The 23,690-nt window shown below is 41.1% G+C and overlaps 1 protein-coding gene across 1 annotated transcript in view; it reads left to right on the top strand.

The window, feature by feature from the left end:
• UBE2E3 (ubiquitin conjugating enzyme E2 E3) overlaps positions 1-20,781 on the top strand; it is a 60,925-nt gene extending 40,144 nt beyond the window's left edge. Inside the window, exons 4-6 of the mRNA XM_077272597.1 lie at positions 15,594-15,726; positions 18,786-18,933; positions 20,166-20,781. Of these exons, the coding sequence (XP_077128712.1) occupies positions 15,594-15,726; positions 18,786-18,933; positions 20,166-20,263 (379 nt within the window). The 3' untranslated portion in view covers positions 20,264-20,781. The remainder of the gene's footprint in view (positions 1-15,593; positions 15,727-18,785; positions 18,934-20,165) is intronic.
• Positions 20,782-23,690: the final 2,909 nt, after the last annotated feature.

Below are 23,690 nucleotides of genomic sequence, written 5' to 3'. Positions count from 1 at the left end.
TGGGAAGTGAACCACTCTGTATCAGTATTTATAAGTATGGATGCTAAACAATAGTATGTGGACCGCACATATACACATAATGCATTTTACACATACAAAGAGCACATGTATACACAGAGCGCATACGAACATACAAATATATGTATACAGAGCACACGCGCACACACACACACACACACACACTTGTACATGCACAGAGTACACCATGTATACACAGAGCGCATACGAACATACAAATATATGTATACAGAGCACACGCGCACACACACACACACACACACACTTGTACATGCACAGAGTACACCATGTATACACAGAGCGCATACGAACATACAAATATATGTATACAGAGCACACGCGCACACACACACACACACACACACTTGTACATGCACAGAGTACACCATGTATACACAGAGCGCATACGAACATACAAATATATGTATACAGAGCACACGCACACACACAAACACCCCCACACTCGCGAATGCACGTAGCACACACACTCGTGCATGCACGGAGCCCACACCCACACGTGCATGCAAGGAGAGCACACATACAGAGACTATAATTTGCCTCCACACATCCCCACAAACAGTATAATGACCCCCACCTAGCCCTACATATAGTATAATGGCCCCCACCTAGCCCTACATATAGTATAATGGCCCCCACCTAGCCCTACATATAGTATAATGACCCCCCCTAGCCCTACATATAGTATAATGGCCCCCACGTAGCCCTACATATAGTATAATGACCCCCACCTAGCCCTACATATAGTATAATGACCCCCACCTAGCCCTCCATATAGTATAATGGCCCCCACCTAGCCCTCCATATAGTATAATGGTCCCCACCTAGCCCTCCATATAGTATAATGGCCCCCACCTAGCCCTCTATATATAGTATAATGGCCCCCACCTAGCCCTCCATATAGTATAATGGCCCCCACCTAGCCCTCCATATAGTATAATGGCCCCCACCTAGCCCTCTATATATAGTATAATGGCCCCCACCTAGCCCTCCATATAGTATAATGGCCCCCACCTAGCCCTCCATATAGTATATTGGCCCCCACCTAGCCCTCTATATATAGTATAATGGCCCCCGCCTAGCCCTCCATATAGTATAATGGCCCCCACCTAGCCCTCCATATAGTATAATGGCCCCCACCTAGCCCTCTATATATAGTATAATGGCCCCCACCTAGCCCTCCATATAGTATAATGGTCACCATTTAGCCCCCATATAGTATAATGCACTCCTCATAGTCCTGGATACCATTACAGTTGAATGTGCAATGCGGTGCACATTGCTGACATTATGCCATGTCGACTCACTTGCCTCTTAGCGGCTGCGTGGTCTGCAGCTCTTAGCGGCACACCACTGTCTGGGGAGGTGGGGTACCAATTTTTCTTCCTAATGCCTTCCCTGAACATAAGTCCAGACCAGCAGAAGTGTTTTTAACGTGGCTGCAAGGACCTCAACAGCCAGAATTAATCTGATATTCATTACCGACGCTGATAACGAATTATAACGAGTTAAATGTCCTAATGGGTATTTCCTTGAGATCATGGCATATAATGGTGCAGATTCATGGGCGTCACATGTGCGATTGACGTGAAACTTTGTCATGTGGTTTTTGTTGCAATTGTGGCGAGATGCAATAAATAATAAACCACATTCAACCTTCACACAAATCTCTAGTGGAAACTCCGGTCATTGAAATGTTGAATTTTAACCCTGGATCTTCCATTGCAAAATGTGATTTGGCAAATAAAATGATTTTGTATTACGTTGCGGTAATAAACTGATCTGGTCGGTGAACACAAATTTAGTTTTATATTATTACCACATTTTGAATCGCTGTGTTTGCCAGAGCATATTACTGGCTGGAACGCGGTTTTACAACATATTTACAAAAACAATAAAATGAGTATAATGTGGATTTGTAGTCTGTGGAGACAAAAGTCCCCTGCCCGAATGCCTTACAAATTAGGTACATTCACTGCTAAATATATCATGCCTTCATTTCTAAACAATTAGGGATTTTCTGTGATAATTCGCCTCTAGTTTACTTTTTGATAACCAGTTTGCAAATGGCTTTAGGTTGTAATCGAGCAACAATGTAAACCTCTTTATTTTTTACAACTAAACTGATGAGTTTGCAATAAGAGCTGAATCCGTTTTGATGTCTGAGTACTGTCCGAGAATTGGGCCAAATCAGTTCATGTTGCAATATTCTCAGATGTTTAATTACGTATTTATTTATCATGCTTAGCTTATTTACCGCCATCAAGTTCCACAGCTCTTTACAGAGATTGTGAGTCCCAGTGGGTACAGTGATGATCTAAAGTCATCTGTCGTAGCTGCCCATCGTCTGTCGTGGGAAGAGTCTAGAGATCCCCATACACATCAGATGGCCAGAAATTGGCACATTTTGTTGTCATCTAATGTGTCTGTTATTTTGGAAATGACCCATTATCCCCTATTCATAGTATATGGGGTAAATTACTATTTGCTGAGGGTCTGATTGCTATGACCCCCAGCAATCACAAGAACTGGTCCACTACATTCGTTGTTTATGGGATTGTCGGGGAAAGCACAGTACAATCCTCGGCTCTTTCCAGCAGTCCCATAGACAATGAATAGAGCAGTTATTGAACATATGCACCAAGGCATCATTCGAGACAGACCTCTGCAGACCCTCGATGTCTGAATAGCGGAGGTTGGCAGTCGTGAGACTCCTAGCAAATAGCAAGTTAGCCCCTATCCATAGGCTAACAAATTTCATGTTATTTTGGTCGCTTAAATACATCTCTAGTTTTGCTAAAATCCACCGCTGGACGAGTTTAACTCCTGGATTACGTACTGGGGTAGTGATGATGGTCTTTGCTCAGTTACTCGCATTGTGGTGAGTAGTTTTCTGGTTTCATACAGCCGGTGATGAAACTTGCACTGTTTTAAGGCTGTGTGCACACATTCGGGATTTTTCGTGGTTTTTTGGCGGATAAACCCGCTAAAAAAAAGCTTACATTAAGCATCCTATTATTAGAATGCAATCCGGAATTTTTGTGCATATGTTGGATTTTTTTCCGCAAAAAAAAAAAAAACGCATTGCGTGAAAAAAACGCAGCATGTTCATTAATTTTGCGGATTTTTCTAGTTTTTGCTGCTATATTATTGAATTGAGGACGCTCCGGAAAAAAAATGCGAAAAATCCGCAATAATAAGCGCAAAAAAGCCGCATGCAGATTTCCTGCAGAAAAAGTCCTGACTTGTGCACATAGCCTTAATGATCGAGCTTTGTGCACCTTCGGTTTGTCACCTTGCAGCTGAGCGATCAGACATATTTCCTTTTGTATTTTCACCATTTTTAAAGAGATGTCATTACTGATATTGCTGTCTGAATCTAATTCTAGAGCACTTCTAGGGATTTTCTGACAGGCCAGAACGTTTCATCCAAATTTGTAGTTTTGCTGGGAACCCAATAGTCATCCTACATATCGTACTGGGTGACTCTAGATCTGCTCACTCCAATGTATGGGAAAAAAATTTCGGGAAGTCTTCTCATTTAGATCTAAATCTGTCCAGCTGTTTACCCGCTATTTATTCCTAAATAGTAGGAAATGGTGGTGCTTCATTCACATCACATTTTAATAATTTGTTTTTCATGTTTCTTTCCTGCAGCTTTTCTTCTGCACATCTTAATAATGTCACATGAAAATGAATGAGAATTGAAAGAAAAATTACTAAATAGTAAAATTAAATGAACATGGCTGTCTTCTTTCTCTATGATGGCTATGTCATCAGTTGGTTAAAGTGATCGTTTTGTCGATGATTTTTAATTGAAATCATCCATCCTAAGCGACTTTAGACTAATGCATACAGTCACGGCGAGGAGCCTCATACACAAGAGATAGGGTGAACCAACGTTCAGCTGACAACTGTCGATCGGGCTGACGCTGTCTCTCTCCAGCTCTCCGTGCAGTGGAGCGCTCCTATGTTCTCTAATAGAGAGCAGCAGCTAGACTCCTCTGGTAGTGACTTATCTTGCAAGAACAAAATGATTTAGCATTATGAAATCATACATGCCGGATCTTTATTTCATCTGTCTGGGGAGAGTTGGGAATCCCTTATACACATTAGACGGTCAGGTAGACAGTCCAAAAAAAGACCTTTTTTCAGTAGATAATTTTTTTATTTCATGTAGGTATATCCTCAAGATAATGAGGACTCTTGACGTGGGTTGCGAGCTTCTGTATTTTGACCAAAATATGGACCAATACCTCATGCATTATATACATTTTTTTTGCATGTTTTTACTGCAGGGTGCAGGCTGGGTCCCTCCAGTGGAGGCTGGGTAATGTGGGGTGTCTGGCCTATGGGTGCACATTTGGTATTGGCAGCCATGTAATAGGAGAGGCGCTGGTAATAGGCTGCTATACGGATAGAGGTGAATCTCACGTAATGGTGTGACTGACACCCTGTGCCACCTGTGTGCAATTAGGCTACGTTCACATTTGCATTGTGCGCCGCAGCGTCGGCGACGCAACGCACAACGCAAATGTGAACGCATGCACAACGCAGCGTTTTGTGACGCATGCGTCCACTTTTGCATGGTTTTGGGTGCAGAAAAAACTGCAACTTGCTGCGTCCTCTGCGCCCTGATGCATGCACCACAGCGACGCATGCGTCACAAAACGCAAATGCAACGCATGTCCATGCGCCCCCATGTTAAATATAGAGGTGCATGACGCATGCGGCGACGCTGCGGCGCCGAACGCAAATGTGAACATAGCCTTAGAATACTAGGCAGACACCCCATGGATATTTTTGGGGTTAGTAAGTGGTTGTTTTCAGTATTTTGCACTTGTGGTACCCCTACCTTTATCATGGGGGTCCTGCTGAATCCTGTTTGTGCATTTGTGTCTGGACATGGTATTACAAGTATGGCTGCTTTTTATCTCAGTGATTTTGTCACATTGTTCAGACCAGTTTGAATCCGCTCTGTCAAGAATGGTGGATCTGCGAAGAATCCAGGATGGAGCATGGCCCCATCCGCTCATCCAAATCCTCAGAAGTTCTGTCGTGGCATTTTGCACTGCACAGATGCTACTCTAGTCCTAGACTGAAGTATCATTTCTATTACAGGTGCATACCATTCCTTTATAATGTATTTTGACTGGTCAATATCAATACTGAGCAAATAGGAGAAATAAGCCACGACTCATCAAGACCAACATTTTTTTCTCTATAGTCTTGATGATGAAGTGTGAAGTGTGCGGGAGTCAAATGCTGCAGATTCATTAAAGGGAACCTGTCACCCCCAAAATGGAAAGCTAAGAGCTAAGCCCACCGACATCAGGGGCTTATCTACAGCATTCTGGAACGCTGTAGATAAGCCCCCATGTAACCTGAAAGATGAGAAAAAGAGGTTAGATTATACTCACCCAGGGGCGCTCACCCAGGGGCGGTCCGGTCCGGGGCCTCCCATCTTCTTACGATGACGTCCTCTTCTTGTCTTCACGCTGCGGCTCCAGCGAAGGCGTACTTTGTCTGTCCTGTTGAGGGCAGACCTTTCCTGGTGCCTGCGCACTGCAGTACTTTGCTCTGACCTCAACAGGGCAGACAAAGTACGCCTGCGCCGGAGCTACAGCGTGAAGACAAGAAGAGGGATGTCATCCTATGAAGATGGGAGGCCCCGGACCGCGACACCGATCGGACCACCCGCCCAGGTGAGTATAATCTAACCTCTTTTTCTCATCTTTCAGGATTCATTGGGGGCTTATCTACAGCATTCCAGAATGCTGTATATAAGCCCCTGATGCCGGTGGGCTTAGCTCAACTTGCATTTTGGGGGTGACAGGTTCCCTTTAAAGACACATAACTCCCATCAAAACTTGTATTCTATTAATATATTGCAGTCATCATATTATACGGCACTTTGTACTTACAAGTGCTCCTTTTTCATTTCTACACAGTTAATTATTCTCTTTTCCATTAGGTCTATGACATTATGTGATTTAAAATCTGACTAGCTAAATCCTTCTAAGCTCTATGTAGAAACAGGAGGTCAATTTTCCCTGCATGAGTCATAAGTCACTGCAAAAGTTCCTGGCAGGAGGGAGAGGGAGCAGCTGGGTCAGTATTTGAAGAGGTGAATGATTTCTGCAGGGACAAGAGACTTCCTGTTTCTACATAGATAAGAGAAAAGAGAAGAGTGAGCTGCATAGAAAAGCAAATTGAGCAATTGTAATTACGAAGTGCTATATAATGTGGTGATCGCAATATATTAAGAGGATAAAAACTTTGATGGGAGCGCTTGTTTAAGAGGTTCCCACATCTTAATGAATCAGGAATGTCTGACGAGTGGCGTATACCTCTGTGCACCACGCCAGAAATCTTACACCATTCCATGACTGGCGTAGGAAATGCCACAGTTGGGCATGAATTAGACCCGCTGTGGTGTGACGCTCCAGTCCTTCCCTAGCTCTACCCAATATTGGCAGAGCTGCATAAAGCTGGTCAGAAAACCCCAAAAGTACCAGCAGCTACATTTTTACACACCTTTTGAGCTGCTCGAAAATTTTGCAAAATTCCAAAGAATTTTATATCAGAAATTGCTTTGAATCTGGTCCATTATCTGCAAAATCTGGAGACTAAGAGTAGAAACATTTTAGCTGCATTCAATTGTGAATCATAATAAATTCCTAAATATTTAGACTCTTCTCACTAGCAGTTTGGACTGAATTATGCCTTTTTTTTTTTTTTTAAACAGCGTTTTTTGACACCGGATCTATTAGTTAATTTCTGTATTGGATTGCTAATAACCGCATTATACTTTTTTACATGTTATAATGACTTTATAAGTGACTCCCAAACTGAGCGTGGCTCACGCGTGACATTAATGTATCGGTAAGCTCCCGTAAATGTCATCTGTTCAGCATGCTGTAGAAATCCTTACCCTGATTTATTAGACATAATGCACCTCCAGCTGTAAAAACAAACACATTACGGAAATAATCTCCCACTTATGAGGTTTTCCAGAGCACATCTTCTCCAATTGAGGGAGATGGTGAATAACGCTGGTCTGTCCTGTTGTATGTTATTGAGTAATTGTCAAAGTTTGTAATGTTGATATATTTTTTTTTTTTATGTCCAATTTCTTAATTTGCAGTTTGTTCTACTTCTTTCATTGCATTTTTATTTTCCTGTATTGGATGCGAGATGCCTGCTTCTGACAGTATTATCATCTATATATTTATTACTAATCTCAAAATTTACTCCAATGAAGAGATATGGCCAAATTACCGTTTTGCTTTAACAAAACTAAAGAAATTAGCCGGAACAATTGTTGGTAGAAGTGCAGTGTGTAAACCTCAATATAAATGGAGGCAGAGTAGGACCAAGACACGACTGTTCAGACACCTGCCCCTTGCGAGCTATATTGACAAAATGCCCAATCCAAAAAAAAAGGTGAGTTAAGCCCCTGTTTGTACAAAGTACATACAAAAAATTAAAGCAAACCAAACAAATGAGCCGGAACATAAGTTGATAGAATTGCAATGTGTAGGTGCACATTCACACTGTGGCCATTTAACAGACAGAACCTAAGCTAAAAACAAAATATGCAAATACCCTGCAGTAAGTAAATAAATTACTAGTAATAGTACATGTAAATAATATAGGGTGCTTATTTGACACGATTTTGATCAAAAAAGCATAAAACCCATCCCACTGCGTCAAGGTGTATCCATTCAGAACAGACCCTAACTCTATAAGAGTTAGGGTCCGGTGTTATTTATATGTACTATTATTATTCATTTATTTACTTGCTGTAGGGTATTTGCTCATTTTGGTTTTATCTCAAGTTACCTCTGTCTCAAACAGTTGTGATTTCAGGTGGACTTTTACATTTTTAGTAATTTTTTTTTTCTAAGTTTCATAATTCTGTTCTTGCAATTTAATATCAATTTATGGCTCCGTGCTACATTTTCGTGCTAATATTTAATTTTCTTCTTTATGGTACTGCTGTATATAGGACCTGAACAAGACTTGTAGCATATAGAGTACTTTGTTATTGCAGTGTGTAGAGTCATGGACAAAAATTTTGAGAATGAGACAAATATTAATTTTTCCAAAGTCTACTGCTTCATTTTTTCTAATGTCAATTTGCATATACTCCTGAATGTCAGAGTGATCGGCTTAACAGCAATTACTGTACTTGCAAAGTCAATATTTGCCCAGAAAATGAACTTTAACCCCCAAAACACATTTCCACATCATTGCAGTCCTGCCTTAAAAGGAGCAGCTAACATCGTTTTAGTGATTGATCCATTAACACAGGTGTGGGTGTTGATGAGGACAGGGCTGGCGATCAGTCATGATTAAGTAAGAATGACATCACTGGACACTTTAAAAGGAGGCTGGTGCTTGGTATCATTGTTTCTCTTCAGTTAACCATGGTTATCTCTAAAGAAACACGTGCAGCCATCATTGCACTGCACAAAAATGGCCTAACAGGGAAGAGTATCGCAGCTACAAAGATTGCACCTCAGTCAACAATCTATCGCATCATCAAGAACTTCAAGGAGAGAGCTTCCATTGTTGTCAAAAAGGCTCCAGGGCGCCCAAGAAAGACCAGCAAGCGCCAGGACCGTATCTTAAAACTGTTTCAGCTGCGGGATCGGACTACCAGCAGTGCGGAGCTTGCTCAGGAATGGCAGCAGGCTGGTGTGAGTGCTTCTGCACGCACTGTGAGGCGGAGACTCTTTGAGCAAGGCCTGGTATCAAGGAGGGCAGCAAAGAAGCCACTTCTCTCCAGAAAAAACATCAGGGACCGACTGATATTCTGCAAAAGGTACAGGGAGTGGACTGCTGAGGACTGGGGCAAAGTCATTTTCTATGATGAATCCCCTTTTCGATTGTTTGGGACATCTGGAAAACAGCTTATTCGGAGAAGAAGAGGTGAGCGCTACCACCAGTCTTGTCTCATGCCAACTGTAAAGCATCCTGAAACCATTCATGTGTGGGGTTGTTTCTCAGCCAAGGGAATCGGCTCACTCAGTCTTGCCTAAAAACACAGCCATGAATAAAGAATGGTACCAGAATGTCCTCCAAGAGCAACTTCTCCCAACCGTCCAAGAGCAGTTTGGCGCCCAACAATGCCTTTTCCAGCATGATGGAGCACCTTGCCATAAAGCAAAGGTGATAACTAAATGGCTCATGGAACAAAACATAGAGATTTTGGGTCCATGGCCAGGAAACTCCCCAGATCTTAATCCCATTGAGAACTTGTGGTCAATCATCAAGAGACGGGTGGGCAAACAAAAACCAACAAATTCTGGCAAAATGCAAGCATTGATTATGCAAGACTGGACTGCTATCAGTCAGGATTTGGTCCAGAAGTTGATTGAGAGCATGCCAGGGAGAATTGCAGAGGTCTTGAAGAAGAAGGGTCAACACTGCAAACATTGACTTGCTGCATTAACTCATTCTGTCAATATAACCTATTGGTACTCAGAATATGATTGCAATTATATTTTTGTATGTGATATAAACATCAGACAAACACTAATAAAAATCAGAGGGCAGCAGATCATGTGAAAATATAATTTTGGTGTCATTCTCAAAACTTTTGGCCATGACTGTAGGATTTGATCAGTGAACATAGGTTCAAGTCTCCCATGTGGGTCCTGAAGAAATAATAAAAAAATGTAATTAAATATTTTTATATTTTGATGGGTCAGATTTACATTTTTAACTCCTAGTGTAAACAAAATGCCATTACTGCTGTTTTTCAGTCACAATATTGTCCCAACAAAATGCAGTGAAATGTCATAAAAACATGATATTTATACCATAATAGCATTGATAAAAAGCGCTCACAATGCAAAAAGCCGCTCCACCTAAGGGGGAAAAAAGTTACTGGTCTCAGAAAATGAGTACCGGTACTAAAAATATGGTTATACAAGCAAAAATCACACTGAAAGAGAAAAAAGCAGCCACACTTGTAATACCATGTCCAGTCACAAATGCACAAACAGGATGCAGCAGGACCCCCATGATAAAGGTGGGGGGCAGCACAGGTGCAAAATACTGAAAACTAACCCATCAAATATCCGTGGGGTGTCTGCCTAGTATTCTACCTGCATACAGGCTGCAATTCACACCATTACGTGAGATGCACCTCTATCCGAATAGCAGCCTATTACCAACGCCTCTCCTATTACATGGTTGCCAATTCCCTATGTGCACCCACAGGCCTGACACCCCACGTTACCCAGTCACCACTGGAGGGACCCGGCATGCACCCTGTAAAAAAACATGCAAAAAAGATGTAAATAATACATGAGCTATTGGTCTATATTTTGGCAAAAATACACAACCCGTAAAGGGTCCTCATCATCTTACGGGAACAAACAAAAATGGCTACTCAAAAAATAGTTTACTCTCACCATAATCATACGTACATAGAAAATCATGTTGCAGGGTCATAATCCTTTGATAGCAGCAGATGGTATATATTATATCATGCATATTGCCGATGTGTACATGTAGTTTGTAGAGCATAAAATGGTTAATGGCAGAATTACTGTTTAGCATAGAACAGGCTAAAAAACAGGTGGCTACTCTTTGATTTCCTTGAACTCTTTTCAGAAACATTATTACTATATTTGACAAACGTAGAAGAAAATAATGATTTCTGTGGATGTTCTGTACATGCGTTTGATGAAACATTTCGTCCATTCTTCAGATGGCAGCAGGAGGACTTATTATTGTTGAATGCCTCTTATGAGGGTCACTTTCCCTAGAAGAGGAGCTGTGTTCCTGCCGGCACTCTGCCTATTACCGAGCGTATAGCACTGGTTCAGATTACTTGTTAATAGCCGCTCTTATCTATTACATTTTTGAGTGATTGAGTTGCGTCTTATAAAACTCAGGAATGTTGTCATCTGATTTTATTGTGGTTGTTAATTTTATAGCGCAGAATTATGTTACTACTTGCTGCTGGTATGGATAAAAAATGGCAAAAATCTCATTAAAACATCAGTGGCTGGTGGTGTGGCCAATCTGTAGCTGAATTTTCTCTTCTCTCTCCCAGTACAATGCCGTATGGCGATGTGCTGAATGCGGACATGTTGGTTGTTGGACTATGTTTCCCTATTAGGATGTCAGTCTTTACAATGGTACATTGAATTCCTAAAATGTAACGATGGTAATATTGCGTACGGTTATTAAAGGGAATTTTCAGGAGTTAAAAAAATGCTTCTGCTCGAGAGAAAAATGTAAACCCTCTAGCCGGGCAGCTACACTACTTGCCTTGTCAATGTATTAAGAGGTCTTACTGGGGCATTTTGGTAGACAAGACAGCCACCTTCATGGTAGACTCCAAGAGAGGGTCAGTTTATTCAGTGAAGCAACATTATCTGTTTTTGTTTTTCAGTAGGCAGACAAACCCTGGTAGTCTTTAATTGCATAAATTAGGGCCCATTTACACCAACCTATTCAGGAATGAGCGTACATAAAAATGTTCGTTTCCCAATTCTCGACCTGTCCAAACTGACCGGCAACCACTTAACATATGCAAAAACGTTTGTTCGGAAGGCAAAATGTTTTTTAAGGATGCTTATAGAATTTTCACTCTAGACATCGCCCTGTGTAAACAAGGTCTGCTGAGAATACGATCGTGCTGCATGCATAGATCATGTTAACGTTTGTTCTGTGCACATGGATGTGCGGTTAGTCTGTCTAGTAGGCCATTATACCATAGTTCATTGGCTTGCTTGTTGCCGATCGACTATTGTTCAATTGTTGTTGTCTACCAGTCTAAATGGACACTTAATTCCCTGGGCTTACAGTCTTTCCAGGCTAATTTAAAGTGGAAGAATTATTATTATTATTTATTGTTAAAACACCATTTATTCCATGGCGCTTTACATGGGAGGAGGGGTATACATAATAAAAACGAGTACAGTAATCTTAAACAATACAAGTCACGACTGGTACAGGAGGAGAGAGGACCCTGCCCGCGAAAGCTCACAATCTGCAAGGGATGAGAATACAGTAGGTGAGGGGAGAGACCTGGTCGTGCAGCTGTGTGGTGGAAATGGGTCTCAAAGAGTTTCCATCTGAAAGGGGCCAGAGAGTGTGAGGATATGGAATTTGTTTCTGGACTTCGTAGTGTTTATACACAAGAACAAGTTTAGATGTAGAAGTGGACACACAGCATTTGATGACTTCAAGTCCAATGGTGTTCGGGCACATTAGAACAAAGGCGAGTAAACCTGCTGATTTTTTTTTGCAGGGCCCGAATAAATATCTGTGTTCAGGGGCATACGAACTTTACCCCAACAGATTATGCCAGGGGTAAGAAGGATCTGTTATGTTACATTTAAACAGATCTTTTATACCCTCTGTAGAATTAAGTCCCTTCCAGAGGTCCACAGCTTATTCCCCTCTTGTCAATAAAAATGTGTGCATGTTGATCGATTGAACGTGTGTCTTGGCGTTCAGGAGGAATCACTGTAAGCTGAATGTGGATTTATCCGATTAGTCAATTTTTGTACTGTGAAAAATTGTTCCAACCTTGCAGCAGTCGTGTGATACCCCTCTAAGGTACAGCTGATTCCTGCAGATCCCTGCGATTAGCCTTTTTTTTTTTTTTTTCAGGGATTTCTTGTAACTAAAATGAATTGCTAAAGGGGTTGTCCAGTCTTCTGATAAGTCTACAGTCAACTCTGTGACTGCCTACTTCTGAATCCTGACAGCGTGCCATGCTCACACTCTCAGGATTCACCAGTATCTCTGGTGAGAGCGGGTGTTCATGTTGCTGCAAGTATACGATTTACATAATTCCAGCCACATTTCAAATAGACGTGTGTGGCAGAGCACGTCTAGTCAGAATGTGACTTCGTATATGCAAATCGTAGACTTGTGCTTACGCGACCACCTGCTTTCACTGGCAATATCAGTGAATCCGTACAGTATGTGTGCCACACACTGTCAGGTTTTAGAATACTGTATAGAGTCACACAGAGTTGACTGCAGACTTTTATCATAAGACCGATCTTCCCTTTTAACCCTTTCGTATTGACCATGTTTTCACCTTCCTGACTTCTGACCAGGTAAATTTTTTCAATACTGACCAGTATCACTTTGAGGTAATAACTTTGGAATGCTTCAAAGTTTCCACGGATTTTGAATTTTTTTTCTCGTGACATATTGTACTTCATGTTAGTGATAAATTTAGGTCAATATGTTTTTCATTTGTGTGAAAATGTTGCAATTTTCAAAATTTTTATATTTATGTCCTTAAACCAGAGTTTTACGGTATATTACACTAAATAGTTAATAAATAACATTTCCCACATGACTACTTTACATCAGCATCATTTTTGAAACAATTTTTATTGTGTTAGGAAGTTTGAAGGGTAAAAAGTTGATCAGCAATTTCTAATTTTTTCAACAAAATTTACAAAATCAATTTTTTTAGGGACCATTTTTTTGTAATAAAAAATGCCCAAGAGTGACAGGATTTTAAACATTGTCCCTCAAAGTGCTCAAAAGCACATTCAGGAAGTTTATTAACCCTTCAGGTGCTTCACAGGAATTAAATGTGAAAGAAAATAATACAAATTTAACTCTTTCGCACACAAATGTTAATTTAGCCCCAAATTTTGCATTTTCACAAGAGTAACAGGAGGAAAATGGACCTTACAATTTTTTTGTCCCAATTTCTCCCGAATATGCAAATACGCTATATGTGGAAGAAAACTACTGCTTGGGTGCATGGCAGGGCTAGGAAAGGAAGGAACGGCATTTAACTTTTGAAATGCAAAATTAGCTAGAATAGATTGCCTAAACAGTGGAACCCTCCACCACCATAAGGGACCACATTTTGGAAACTACACCCCTCAAGGAATTTATCTAGATGTGTGGTGAGCACCTTGAACCCCCCGGTGCTTCACAGAAATTTATAACATTGAGCAGTGAAAATAAAAAAAAATCAAATTTTCCAACCAAAATGTTGCTTTTAACCCCAAATTTTTAATTTTCACAAGGGTAACTGAACAAAAAGACCGTAAAATCTGTTGTGCAATTGTTCCGGAGTACGCCGATACCCCATATGTGGTAAAAAAAAATAAATAAAAAATACTGTTTGGGTGCACGGCATGTGACTCTGAAGGAAAAGAACACCATTTTATTGGTTGGAATAGATTGTGGATGCCATGTCACATTTGAATAGCCCCTGACAAGCCAAAACAGCAGAAACCCCCCCACAAGTGACGCCATTTTGGAAACTACACTTCATGAGGAATTCAGCTAGGGGTGTAGTGAGCATTTTTAACCCTCAAGCGATTCACAGAATTGTATAACATTGGGGTGAATAAATTAAAAGTTACAATTTTGTTCCACTAAAATGTTGGTTTGGCTCCAAGTTTTTAATTTTCAAAAGAGGTTTTATTTACATTTGACACTTTGATCGCGTGTTATTCCACTTTTTTTGGGTGGTATGATGAAAAAGCATGGTTTATTTGGCATGCTTTTATTAACGTTTTTACGGCGTTCACTGTAGGGGTTAACCAATGTGACAGTTTAATAGATTGGGTTGTTCTGGATGCGGTGATATGAAATGTGTGTACTTTTTTGTTTTTACATAAACTTAAGTATTTACTGGCAACCCTCGGCTCTCACTTAATCATGTCACCCTTGCCGCAGGGGTGAGAGAAGGAGCCCATTCTCTCACAATCTTCTAAATGCCACAGTCGTTATTTATGGTGGCATCAAGAAGATAAAACAGGGTTAACCTTATCTGGATCTGAAACAATCGGGTCTTGATAATGTCGCTGGTGCAGAGCTAGCGTTCTGCATCAAAATCCCAGCGCTTGGAGGTGTGTGAGGGTCCTGAGCGCTGCAAGATCGCCAACCATAATCAAACGTTGGCGCTGCACTAAGCCAAGCAACCTCCAATGTTTATTTCAGGGCTTCGGAGTCGTGGAGTTGGTATAAAATGGCCCGACTCCTAAAATATATAATAAATTGGGTACAGTAGTACAATGATGAATGTGCTGTAAATGTTTTCAGAATTTGGGAAAGTTATGAAATGTCCTATAAATGTCTGTTCTGTTCCTGATGTAAGGATCTGGGCTTTTAGTTGAGATGAATCTGTGCTGCACTTTATGTACGTGCTCAGTAGTGACCAGTGCTGTGGAGTCGTGGGTGAGATGAATCTGTGCTGCACTTTATGTACGTGCTCAGTAGTGACCGGTGCTGTGGAGTCAGAGTCAGGGAAATTGAGCAGTCGGGGAGGTTTTGCTTACAGACTCCACAGCCCTGGTTTCTTTAAAGTCGGTGGTTGGGAAGCGGTTAACCTAAACCACTCTTTCTCGGTTTCTTGACATGGTCCTTATGATTCCTAGCCACTTTCAATTATTTTGCTGAACTTTTTTTTAACATATCAGGAAATATAAAAATTGGTCAGGTTTTCTTTTACTGGTCCAGTTAAATTACATTTTAATATATCCAGTTTTTACCATTGTTTGTGGTGATTACTATATTAAATTCCTTTATTTTCCTGTTTCTAGTGCTGGCCCAAAGGGTGACAACATATACGAGTGGAGGTCGACTATTCTGGGACCACCTGGATCAGTTTATGAAGGAGGAGTATTTTTTTTGGATATCACTTTTTCATCCGATTATCCATTCAAGCCACCAAAGGTAAATCGAGCTCTTCCGAGAAACCATGTTGTCACTTTCTATAAAATCGAGCTGGTCCAGTATTTCTGGAGACTGGTGTCATCTCTTGGAGCTTGTGCTGTGCAGTGACACCGTTTTGGATGCCACCTCCTTTAATTAAAGCATGAGGCCATCTATCGCTGTGTTGCTTATATTTGAGACACTCATTTCAGTGACTTGGCCAGAAGTTTGACTAGTGCAGACTTCTGCATGTCCCAGCAGATCAGTAACGTGGAGGCGTGAGACTGTAACCGGACTATTGACAGCAATACTAAATCTGACTCGGAGGAGACAAATATAAAATTGCAAGACCCGAGCAGACGTTTTACATCTAGGACAGACAGAAATAAAATACTCTACTTCTCTGTTTTTAAAGAAATGACTGCCATAAGTGAGCTCAGCCATAATCTATGAAGCCGTGCTCTCTTTTGGAACGCGCACAAAAAGTATTATTATTTTATAAAGAGAAACCAGGGATTAGGTAATGTTAATACTGAATTCTTATCCAATAGATATTTTGCCAGTATCTGCTCATAAAGCTTTAAATTGTGATGTCCAAAATATCATCTAACAAGTGTTATAGACACATTATAGTACGAGGAGCCACGGGACCTTTTTTCCTTTCCATAATATGTTTGGCTGAAATTTTTATTTTCCAGAAGTTAAATAAGAGAAATAGTATTATATGTTAACTTTTAATACATGTATTTCTGTTATATGCATATATATAGCAAATGTTGGATTAGGCTCATGTGGTTGGGGTCCATTTATAATGATTTTGTTTTGGATCCAGCTTTTGAAAACCTAAGTGATCAATTTTAGTCACTGCAGGGAAAATGTAGTATTGTATGGAAAATGTTCAGATAAGTAGACCTCCATGTAATGCTCGGACAGGCCCAATTTTCCAGAGGGAACCTAAACGGCTCTCAAACTTTTAATCCATAGAAAGTGGTCTCCAATAGGGGACACCCCTCTTTGTCCACATGCTCTTATGGAACATGGTGAAAGGAGAGACAACCCTTTAAAGGGAACCTATCACCAGGTTTTCCCCATACAAAGTAGGGTCAGATCCTGTACGCCCTCATATACAGCATTCTAAAATGCTGTATATAAGTCCCCAATGTGCTCTACATAATATAACACAAAAAAATGGCTGTTATTTTACTCCCCTATGGTGCAATCTACTCCTGTGGTCATCACAGGTCTTGATCTAGCGCTTTCTCTCTTCTTGTGATCACCGTCCTCCATCTTGCTTCATGTGGATAATGTGTCCTATGTCATCCATACCATGTTCCCCATCGTGCTCCTGCGTAGTTGTACTTCTCTTTGCTCTGCTGAGGGTTGAGCAAAGTATTTTGCATGCACCGGCACTCTTTGTTCTTTTCCCCGCACATGCATATTTTTGCTCTGCTCTCTGCTGGGCAGAGAGAAGTACGCCTGTGCAGAAGCACAATGGGGGGACATGGTGTGGATGATGTAGGACTCATTATTAACATGAAGCAGGAAGGAGGTTGGCGATCGCAAGAAGAGAGGAGGTGCTGGATCACATTTAGTAACGCCCATCAGACTGGGCCACCCCATGGGTGAGTAAAACGCAAGCTATTTTATGTTATGCAGAGCACATTGGGGACATATACAACATTCTAGAATGCCCTTAACAGGAGGAGTACAAGTGCTGGCCCTACGTTACATGGGTAAAACCTGGTGACCAGTTCCCTTTTAATTAGAGAAAAAATAGAAATGTTTAAGCGATCCCAACAAAGCAAAAGTAAGGAAAACGCAGAGCAGCAATCAGCAATATTAACCAGGTTGTAGATTTTGCACACTTAAAGGAGTTGTCCCCTGAACAAAAGATCATTTTAATCAATAGGTCTTGGCATAATAACAATTTCCACAATTGGATGTGTTTTAAATAAAATGTTTGTGGGAAAACCCCTTTAAGTTCTTCAAAAATGTGCAACATTTGTGGTTTTCTCTGTCACCCACCACTCTTCTAACTTGGCGATTCTAAGCTAAATGGACCTTTTGCCAATCACATTTCAACAAATTCACTATAATTTAGGATGGAAAGTGGCTTAATTTATAGTGTGAATCGACTCTGGTCCATAACATTACATCAGCCCCGAAAGATGCACCAAACTCATTAATGGGCGAGTGTTGGGCATCTTAATTAGTTTCTCGCTTCTTACTCCATCTACTTGTTCTTTGACTCTTGATAAATCAGCCCCTAAATACTATATGAATGAAAGAGGGAATCTGGGTACATTGCAGGGGCAAACCATATTGGGCAGGAGAGCAATAACATTAGCAGGTTTGACAATTGGAGAATAAACCTGAAAATGACATGTTAACCTCCCAATCTGCTGCATAGCATTCATAATCAGAGGAATTTCCTAATTGATTATCTGTGTTTGGTCTTCTGCAAAATAATAGGGATTGAAGCAATTTCACTTTTTTTCTGTCAGTTCAGACCTAAACGGGTTCTTTGCTTTAGACAATCCCTTCTTTGTTAGAGTCCACTGTCAAAGAGCTGATCATACAGTATCCCTCCTGCAGGGAGCCTAGGGATCTGTGCCGAAACTTAGGAGTAAGTGTTCAGCTTCCCTGCAGCACGACCAGAGGAAAAATTAAGCATTACACAGGACTTGATTGAATCCATGGCTAATCCATCTAATGCAGCAGAGACCGAGTCTTCCAGAGCTAGAGCGGAGATTTTTGTAACCGTGATCCATTCAGGACCAAAAGTCAATAAAGAAACCCTTTATCTCTAAATTTTGTATTACCGTAGTATATATGAAAGCTATAAAGTTTTATCACATTGGACATTTCCATTATTATTTATGACCTGATGATTTCATCAAACCCATTTCCACCTATATTCAGTTTTTTTTCTCCAACTGTGTCCAAATTCATAAAGATTGATCATTAATATTAGCACATAGCTGTGACACACTTAAAAGTAAGGTATTATGTCCTCAGCGTCTTATCATTACATCCATTGTGTTTACACCTAATGCCCCCTTGTTTTTCTTGAATTTTAGGTCACTTTCAGAACCAGAATCTATCACTGTAATATCAACAGCCAAGGAGTCATCTGCTTGGATATTCTGAAAGATAACTGGAGTCCGGCATTGACTATATCAAAAGTTTTGCTATCTATTTGTTCCCTCTTGACAGACTGCAACCCTGGTAAGCCGATATATGAAGGAAATGGGGCGATTCAACAGATCGTAGGAGTAATCCAATAATAGTTGCGTCAAAGGCTAGATATATGGTGGAAGTGGTTGCATGAAGTCCTGTGGCCGCCACAGAATAGACAAGTTAGCAGTGGTCTCCAGACAGTGGTAGCTTCACATCTACTGCAGGCTGACAGTGAAAGTTTCCACTAGCGTCCTACCCCATCGCCTAGAAAGAGACGTCATTGAACAGACAACACCCAGGAGGCTGTAGTGTAATGTAACATCCAATACAACTGCCATAAAATGTAGAGATATCGAACATCTAAGCCAGAGTCCGCTGTGTGCACAATTGTTAGGAAAATTGTGTTTTTGGTGATTAATTTTATTATTGAAGAACTAAAGAGCTGTCGGTCAATCCAAAATGTTAATAAACCTGAATATTTAATAAAGTAAAAGTGAGGTTTTGATCTGTGGACTATCAACTTTTTGGGCAGCACCAATCACAGCCCCCCTCAGACACTCATCAGAGAGGTGACTGATTTCCTTCACCCTAAGGCTATATTCACATGTTGTGTTTTTGCTGCATTTTTTATGCAAACTGAAAGCTGCGTTTTACATTACCGGGAAATGCTGTGAGATTTTGGAAATCTCATGCACACGCATTGTGGTTTTTTTTCCTGATTGAAATGGAAAACTGCTATGTTTTTTGAAAACTGCAGCATGTCCCTACTTTTGCCTACTGAAGACAGACACCCAGATGCAGTCTACTATATCTGAGTGTCCACCTCCGGAGGCATATACACCAGGAATTGATGCACCTCAGAGCACACGTTGACTGTTGGCACCATTATAATCTATGGTCTTGTCTGTGCATACGCCGAATCCTGTTTTGCGGGGGTTTCGGATGCAAGACCCAACGGGACCACTGAATGTGGGCAATAACGCAGTGTGAAAGGAGCATTGACGAGAGCAGGCCTATGCGTGAGCTACGCCACGGTTACTTAGGGCAGCTTGGTTTTATCAGACTTTGCTTTAAAACTTATGTTGTCACTTCTTCCAAACAATTAATACGACTGAACACAAATTTTATTTATAGGACACAAAACGGACTTGCATCTACAGCCCCTTCATGGTTTATCCGTGCTTTTGAGGATGCTGCATTTGCTGGAGTTGTATGCACAGATTGGATGTATTATGGTGAAGTATCTTGCTGATGGAACCTCTTTCTTTTCTTCTTTGTAGCTGATCCCCTGGTTGGAAGCATAGCCACTCAGTATTTGACCAACAGAGCAGAGCATGACAGGATAGCCAGGCAGTGGACCAAGAGATACGCTACATAAACTGTACAGCGTGAAGAAGCACAAGGCATCTGTACAACATGCAAGGAATCTTTATAGCCTTTACAATACGGACTTCTGTGTATATGTTAAACTGATTCTACTCTCTGCTTTTATCCTATATGGTTATACTGCCCCCCAAAAAAGGTAAATGCTATCAAGAGTAGAAGTTTGTAGCTGTAGATTAGTCATGTTAAAATGCCTACTTGCAAGTCTTGCTTCTTTGGGATATCAAAATGTATTTTGTGATGTACTAAGGATACCGTTCCAAACCAAATATTATTATTATAGTGCATTTTAGCCTAATTCATTATCTGTATGACGACGTTATTAAAGTTAGCTGTAGATTACTAGAAAATGTCATTTGTATTAAACCCAGAAATATTTCCAATTATGTGGTACACGCTGTTGTGAATACTGTTTAACCTTTGTCAGTTTGTACTGAAGAATTTCCTTTATCCCTTTGTAGCTCAGAGAGCACCCAATGTATTACCCCCGAACACAATAAACATGTTCCCTAAGGTGTACGTTTCTTTGCTCCCATGTGATGAAATCAATGTTCTTTATTGAGCAACGCACAACGGGGTTCTATCCGGATTTAACCCATCAATAATTTTAATACATTTTCTGATAATCTCTGATTTTGATTCCTAATGTAATTTATGGCTCAGCTTACAAAAAGGAATAATTATTCTTTGCTTCTTTTTGCTACGGAATTGAGATAAATAGACAGATCTATGTAAACCATATGGAGAAAACTATTGGGATACACGTTTTTAATCATTGAATTCTGTTTTTTCCTCCAGTCCCATTGCCACAAATGTATAACCCCCAACCCCTGACCATGCCCTCTGCCATTTCGACCATTTGTGGAAGAATGGCTTATTCTAAAGAGCTCACTGACACCAGCGCAGTCATGTAAATGTCATCGTCGTAACAAATCTGGTCATGAAATTTCTTCTCTCCTTAATAATCCACTATTACCTGAGCGTGATATTACTATAAAGTGGAAGGAACTGCAACAACTCGGCCACGAAATGTAGACCACACAAAGTTACAGAGCGGGGTCACCGAGTGCTGAGGAGCAGAGGGCATAAATGTCAGCAACGCTCTGCTGACTTCATAACTGCAGAGTTACAACCTACTCCGGCATCAGCACAGGCAATCCTCTGCATATATAGTGACGTTTCAGACAGTCCTTAGGCCTTCATCAGAACTAGTGGTTTACAAAAAAATACATTTTATTCATAGTTCCACATCCGCCCCTGGAGTTCCAAGTCTATAATGTTCACTATGTTTGGAGTGGAATCCTACGTGAGCACCTATCTTACTAATAGAAGCTGTGTGGAACTCTTCTATTATCAGCACAAACACTGCGCATCTGGAGCTTCATGTCCAAGGATCTACATGCAAGCCTTATATCACCAAGCACAATGCTAAGTATTGGATGGAGTGGTGTAAAGCCTCTGGAGGAAATGTATTCTGTGCAATGACTGATCACTCTTCTCTATCTGGCATCTGATGGATGAGTCTGTTGAATGCCAGGAGAACCTTATCTGCCTTACTGCATAGTAAAGTTTGTTGAAGTAGTTAAGGTACCTTCACACTACACGACTTTGCAACGATAGCGATCCGTGACGTTGCAGCGTCCTGGATAGCGATATCGTTGTGTTTGACACGCAGCAGCGATCTGGATCCTGCTGTGATATCGCTGGTCGTTGCTGAAAGTTCAGAACTTTATTTGGTCGTTAGATCGGCGTGTATCGTCGTGTTTGACACCAAAAGCAACGATGCCAGCAATGTTTTACAATGGTAACCAGGGTAAATATCGGGTTACTAAGCGCAGGGCCACGCTTAGTAACCCGATGTTTACCCTGGTTACCATTGTAAATGTAAAAACAAACAAACAGCACATACTTACATTCCGGTGTCCGTAACGTCCCCCGGCGTCTGCTTCCCGCACTGACTGTGAGTGCCGGCCGTAAAGTAAAAGCAGAGCACAGTGGTGACGTCACCGCTGTGCTGTGCCTTAGGGCTGGCACTCACAGTCAGTGCAGGAAGCAGACGCCGGGGGACGTTACGGACACCGGAATGTAAGTATGTACTGTTTTTTTTTTAACGTTTACACTGGTAACCATCGGGTTACTAAGCGCGGCCCTGCGCTTAGTAACCCGATGTTTACCCTGGTTACCCGGGGACCGGCATCGTTGGTCACTGGAGGGCTGTCTGTGTGACAGATCTCCAGCGACCACACAACAACGCTGCAGCGATCGGCATCGTTGTCGATATCGCTGCAGCGTCGCTTAGTGTGAAGGTACCTTTAGTGTTACCTACCTAATTGCATTATACTTCCTCTACCAAACTTTTTCACAGTTGCTATATCACAGTCGGGCACAAAATGTTTTTCAGGGGTTGCCCTAGGCACCTTCATTCCAGTAAAGGGAAATCTTAATGCTTCGGTATACCAGCACAAGCAAAATCAATGAATACATGATTGGGGGAGTTTGGTGTGGAATAACTTGACCGGCCACAGAGTCTTGATCAACCCCATTCAACGTCTTTGGGATGAACTAGAAAAGACATCGCAAAAGAGATCAAAAATCGGCATCTGATCTCACAAATGCTCTTCTGGATGATTGAGCAAAACTTCCTAAAGAGCCCTTACAAAATCTTGTAGAAAGCCTTCCCAGAAGAATGGAAGCGGTTTTAGCTGCAACGTGGAACCAACTCCATATTAATGCCTCTGGATTTAGAACTGGAGGTCATGTACTTGCATGGTAAAAGTTGGGACTGAATGTCTTATGGGACTATTTTTCTTGCCTGTTCCCACGCTTGTCATTGAATCAGGGAGGCATATCTCTTTAAAAATGCTTGTGAAGGTTTCCATGATGGCGATTGTTTAATACAGCCTGAGGCTATGTGTATGCTGTGTCAGATGCTGGCGCAGCCAGTGATAATTTTCTTGAGCTTGCTTCACCGTCGTTATTGCAGTGGCTTTCACTCTATACAGTTAGTATAGAAAGTGGGTGGTTTTTCAAATGCAAGCCACATAAGGAATGAGCATGCCGCTTTTTTTACCCTCTCCAGGGTTTCCGAAGCCTATGATATATGGCAGAACGTGTACATAATGCACAGCAATGTCAAAAACGACATTGCTGTGTACATTTTATGGAGCATTTTTGTGGCACATTTGCAGCGGGATTCCAGCTGGAATCAATTTATTTCTATCTCCGATCTCGAACATTTATGGCAAGATATATCTGTTAGATGCCGATCCTAAACGTAGTCGTTTTTTCAACCTCCTCTGTGTTGGTTAGACTATGAAATAATTTTGCTGTAGGCTTTTAAGTAACATCTGGCATTCATTTGCATTTGCCGAACCGGAGAGTAAAAGTTCTTTTTAAAACATGGGAAAATTCACTACAGCACA

The sequence above is a fragment of the Ranitomeya variabilis genome, chromosome 7, assembly GCF_051348905.1.
Source record: "Ranitomeya variabilis isolate aRanVar5 chromosome 7, aRanVar5.hap1, whole genome shotgun sequence".
NCBI lineage: Eukaryota > Metazoa > Chordata > Amphibia > Anura > Dendrobatidae > Ranitomeya > Ranitomeya variabilis.
This window is presented reverse-complemented; position numbering and strand designations above follow the sequence as displayed.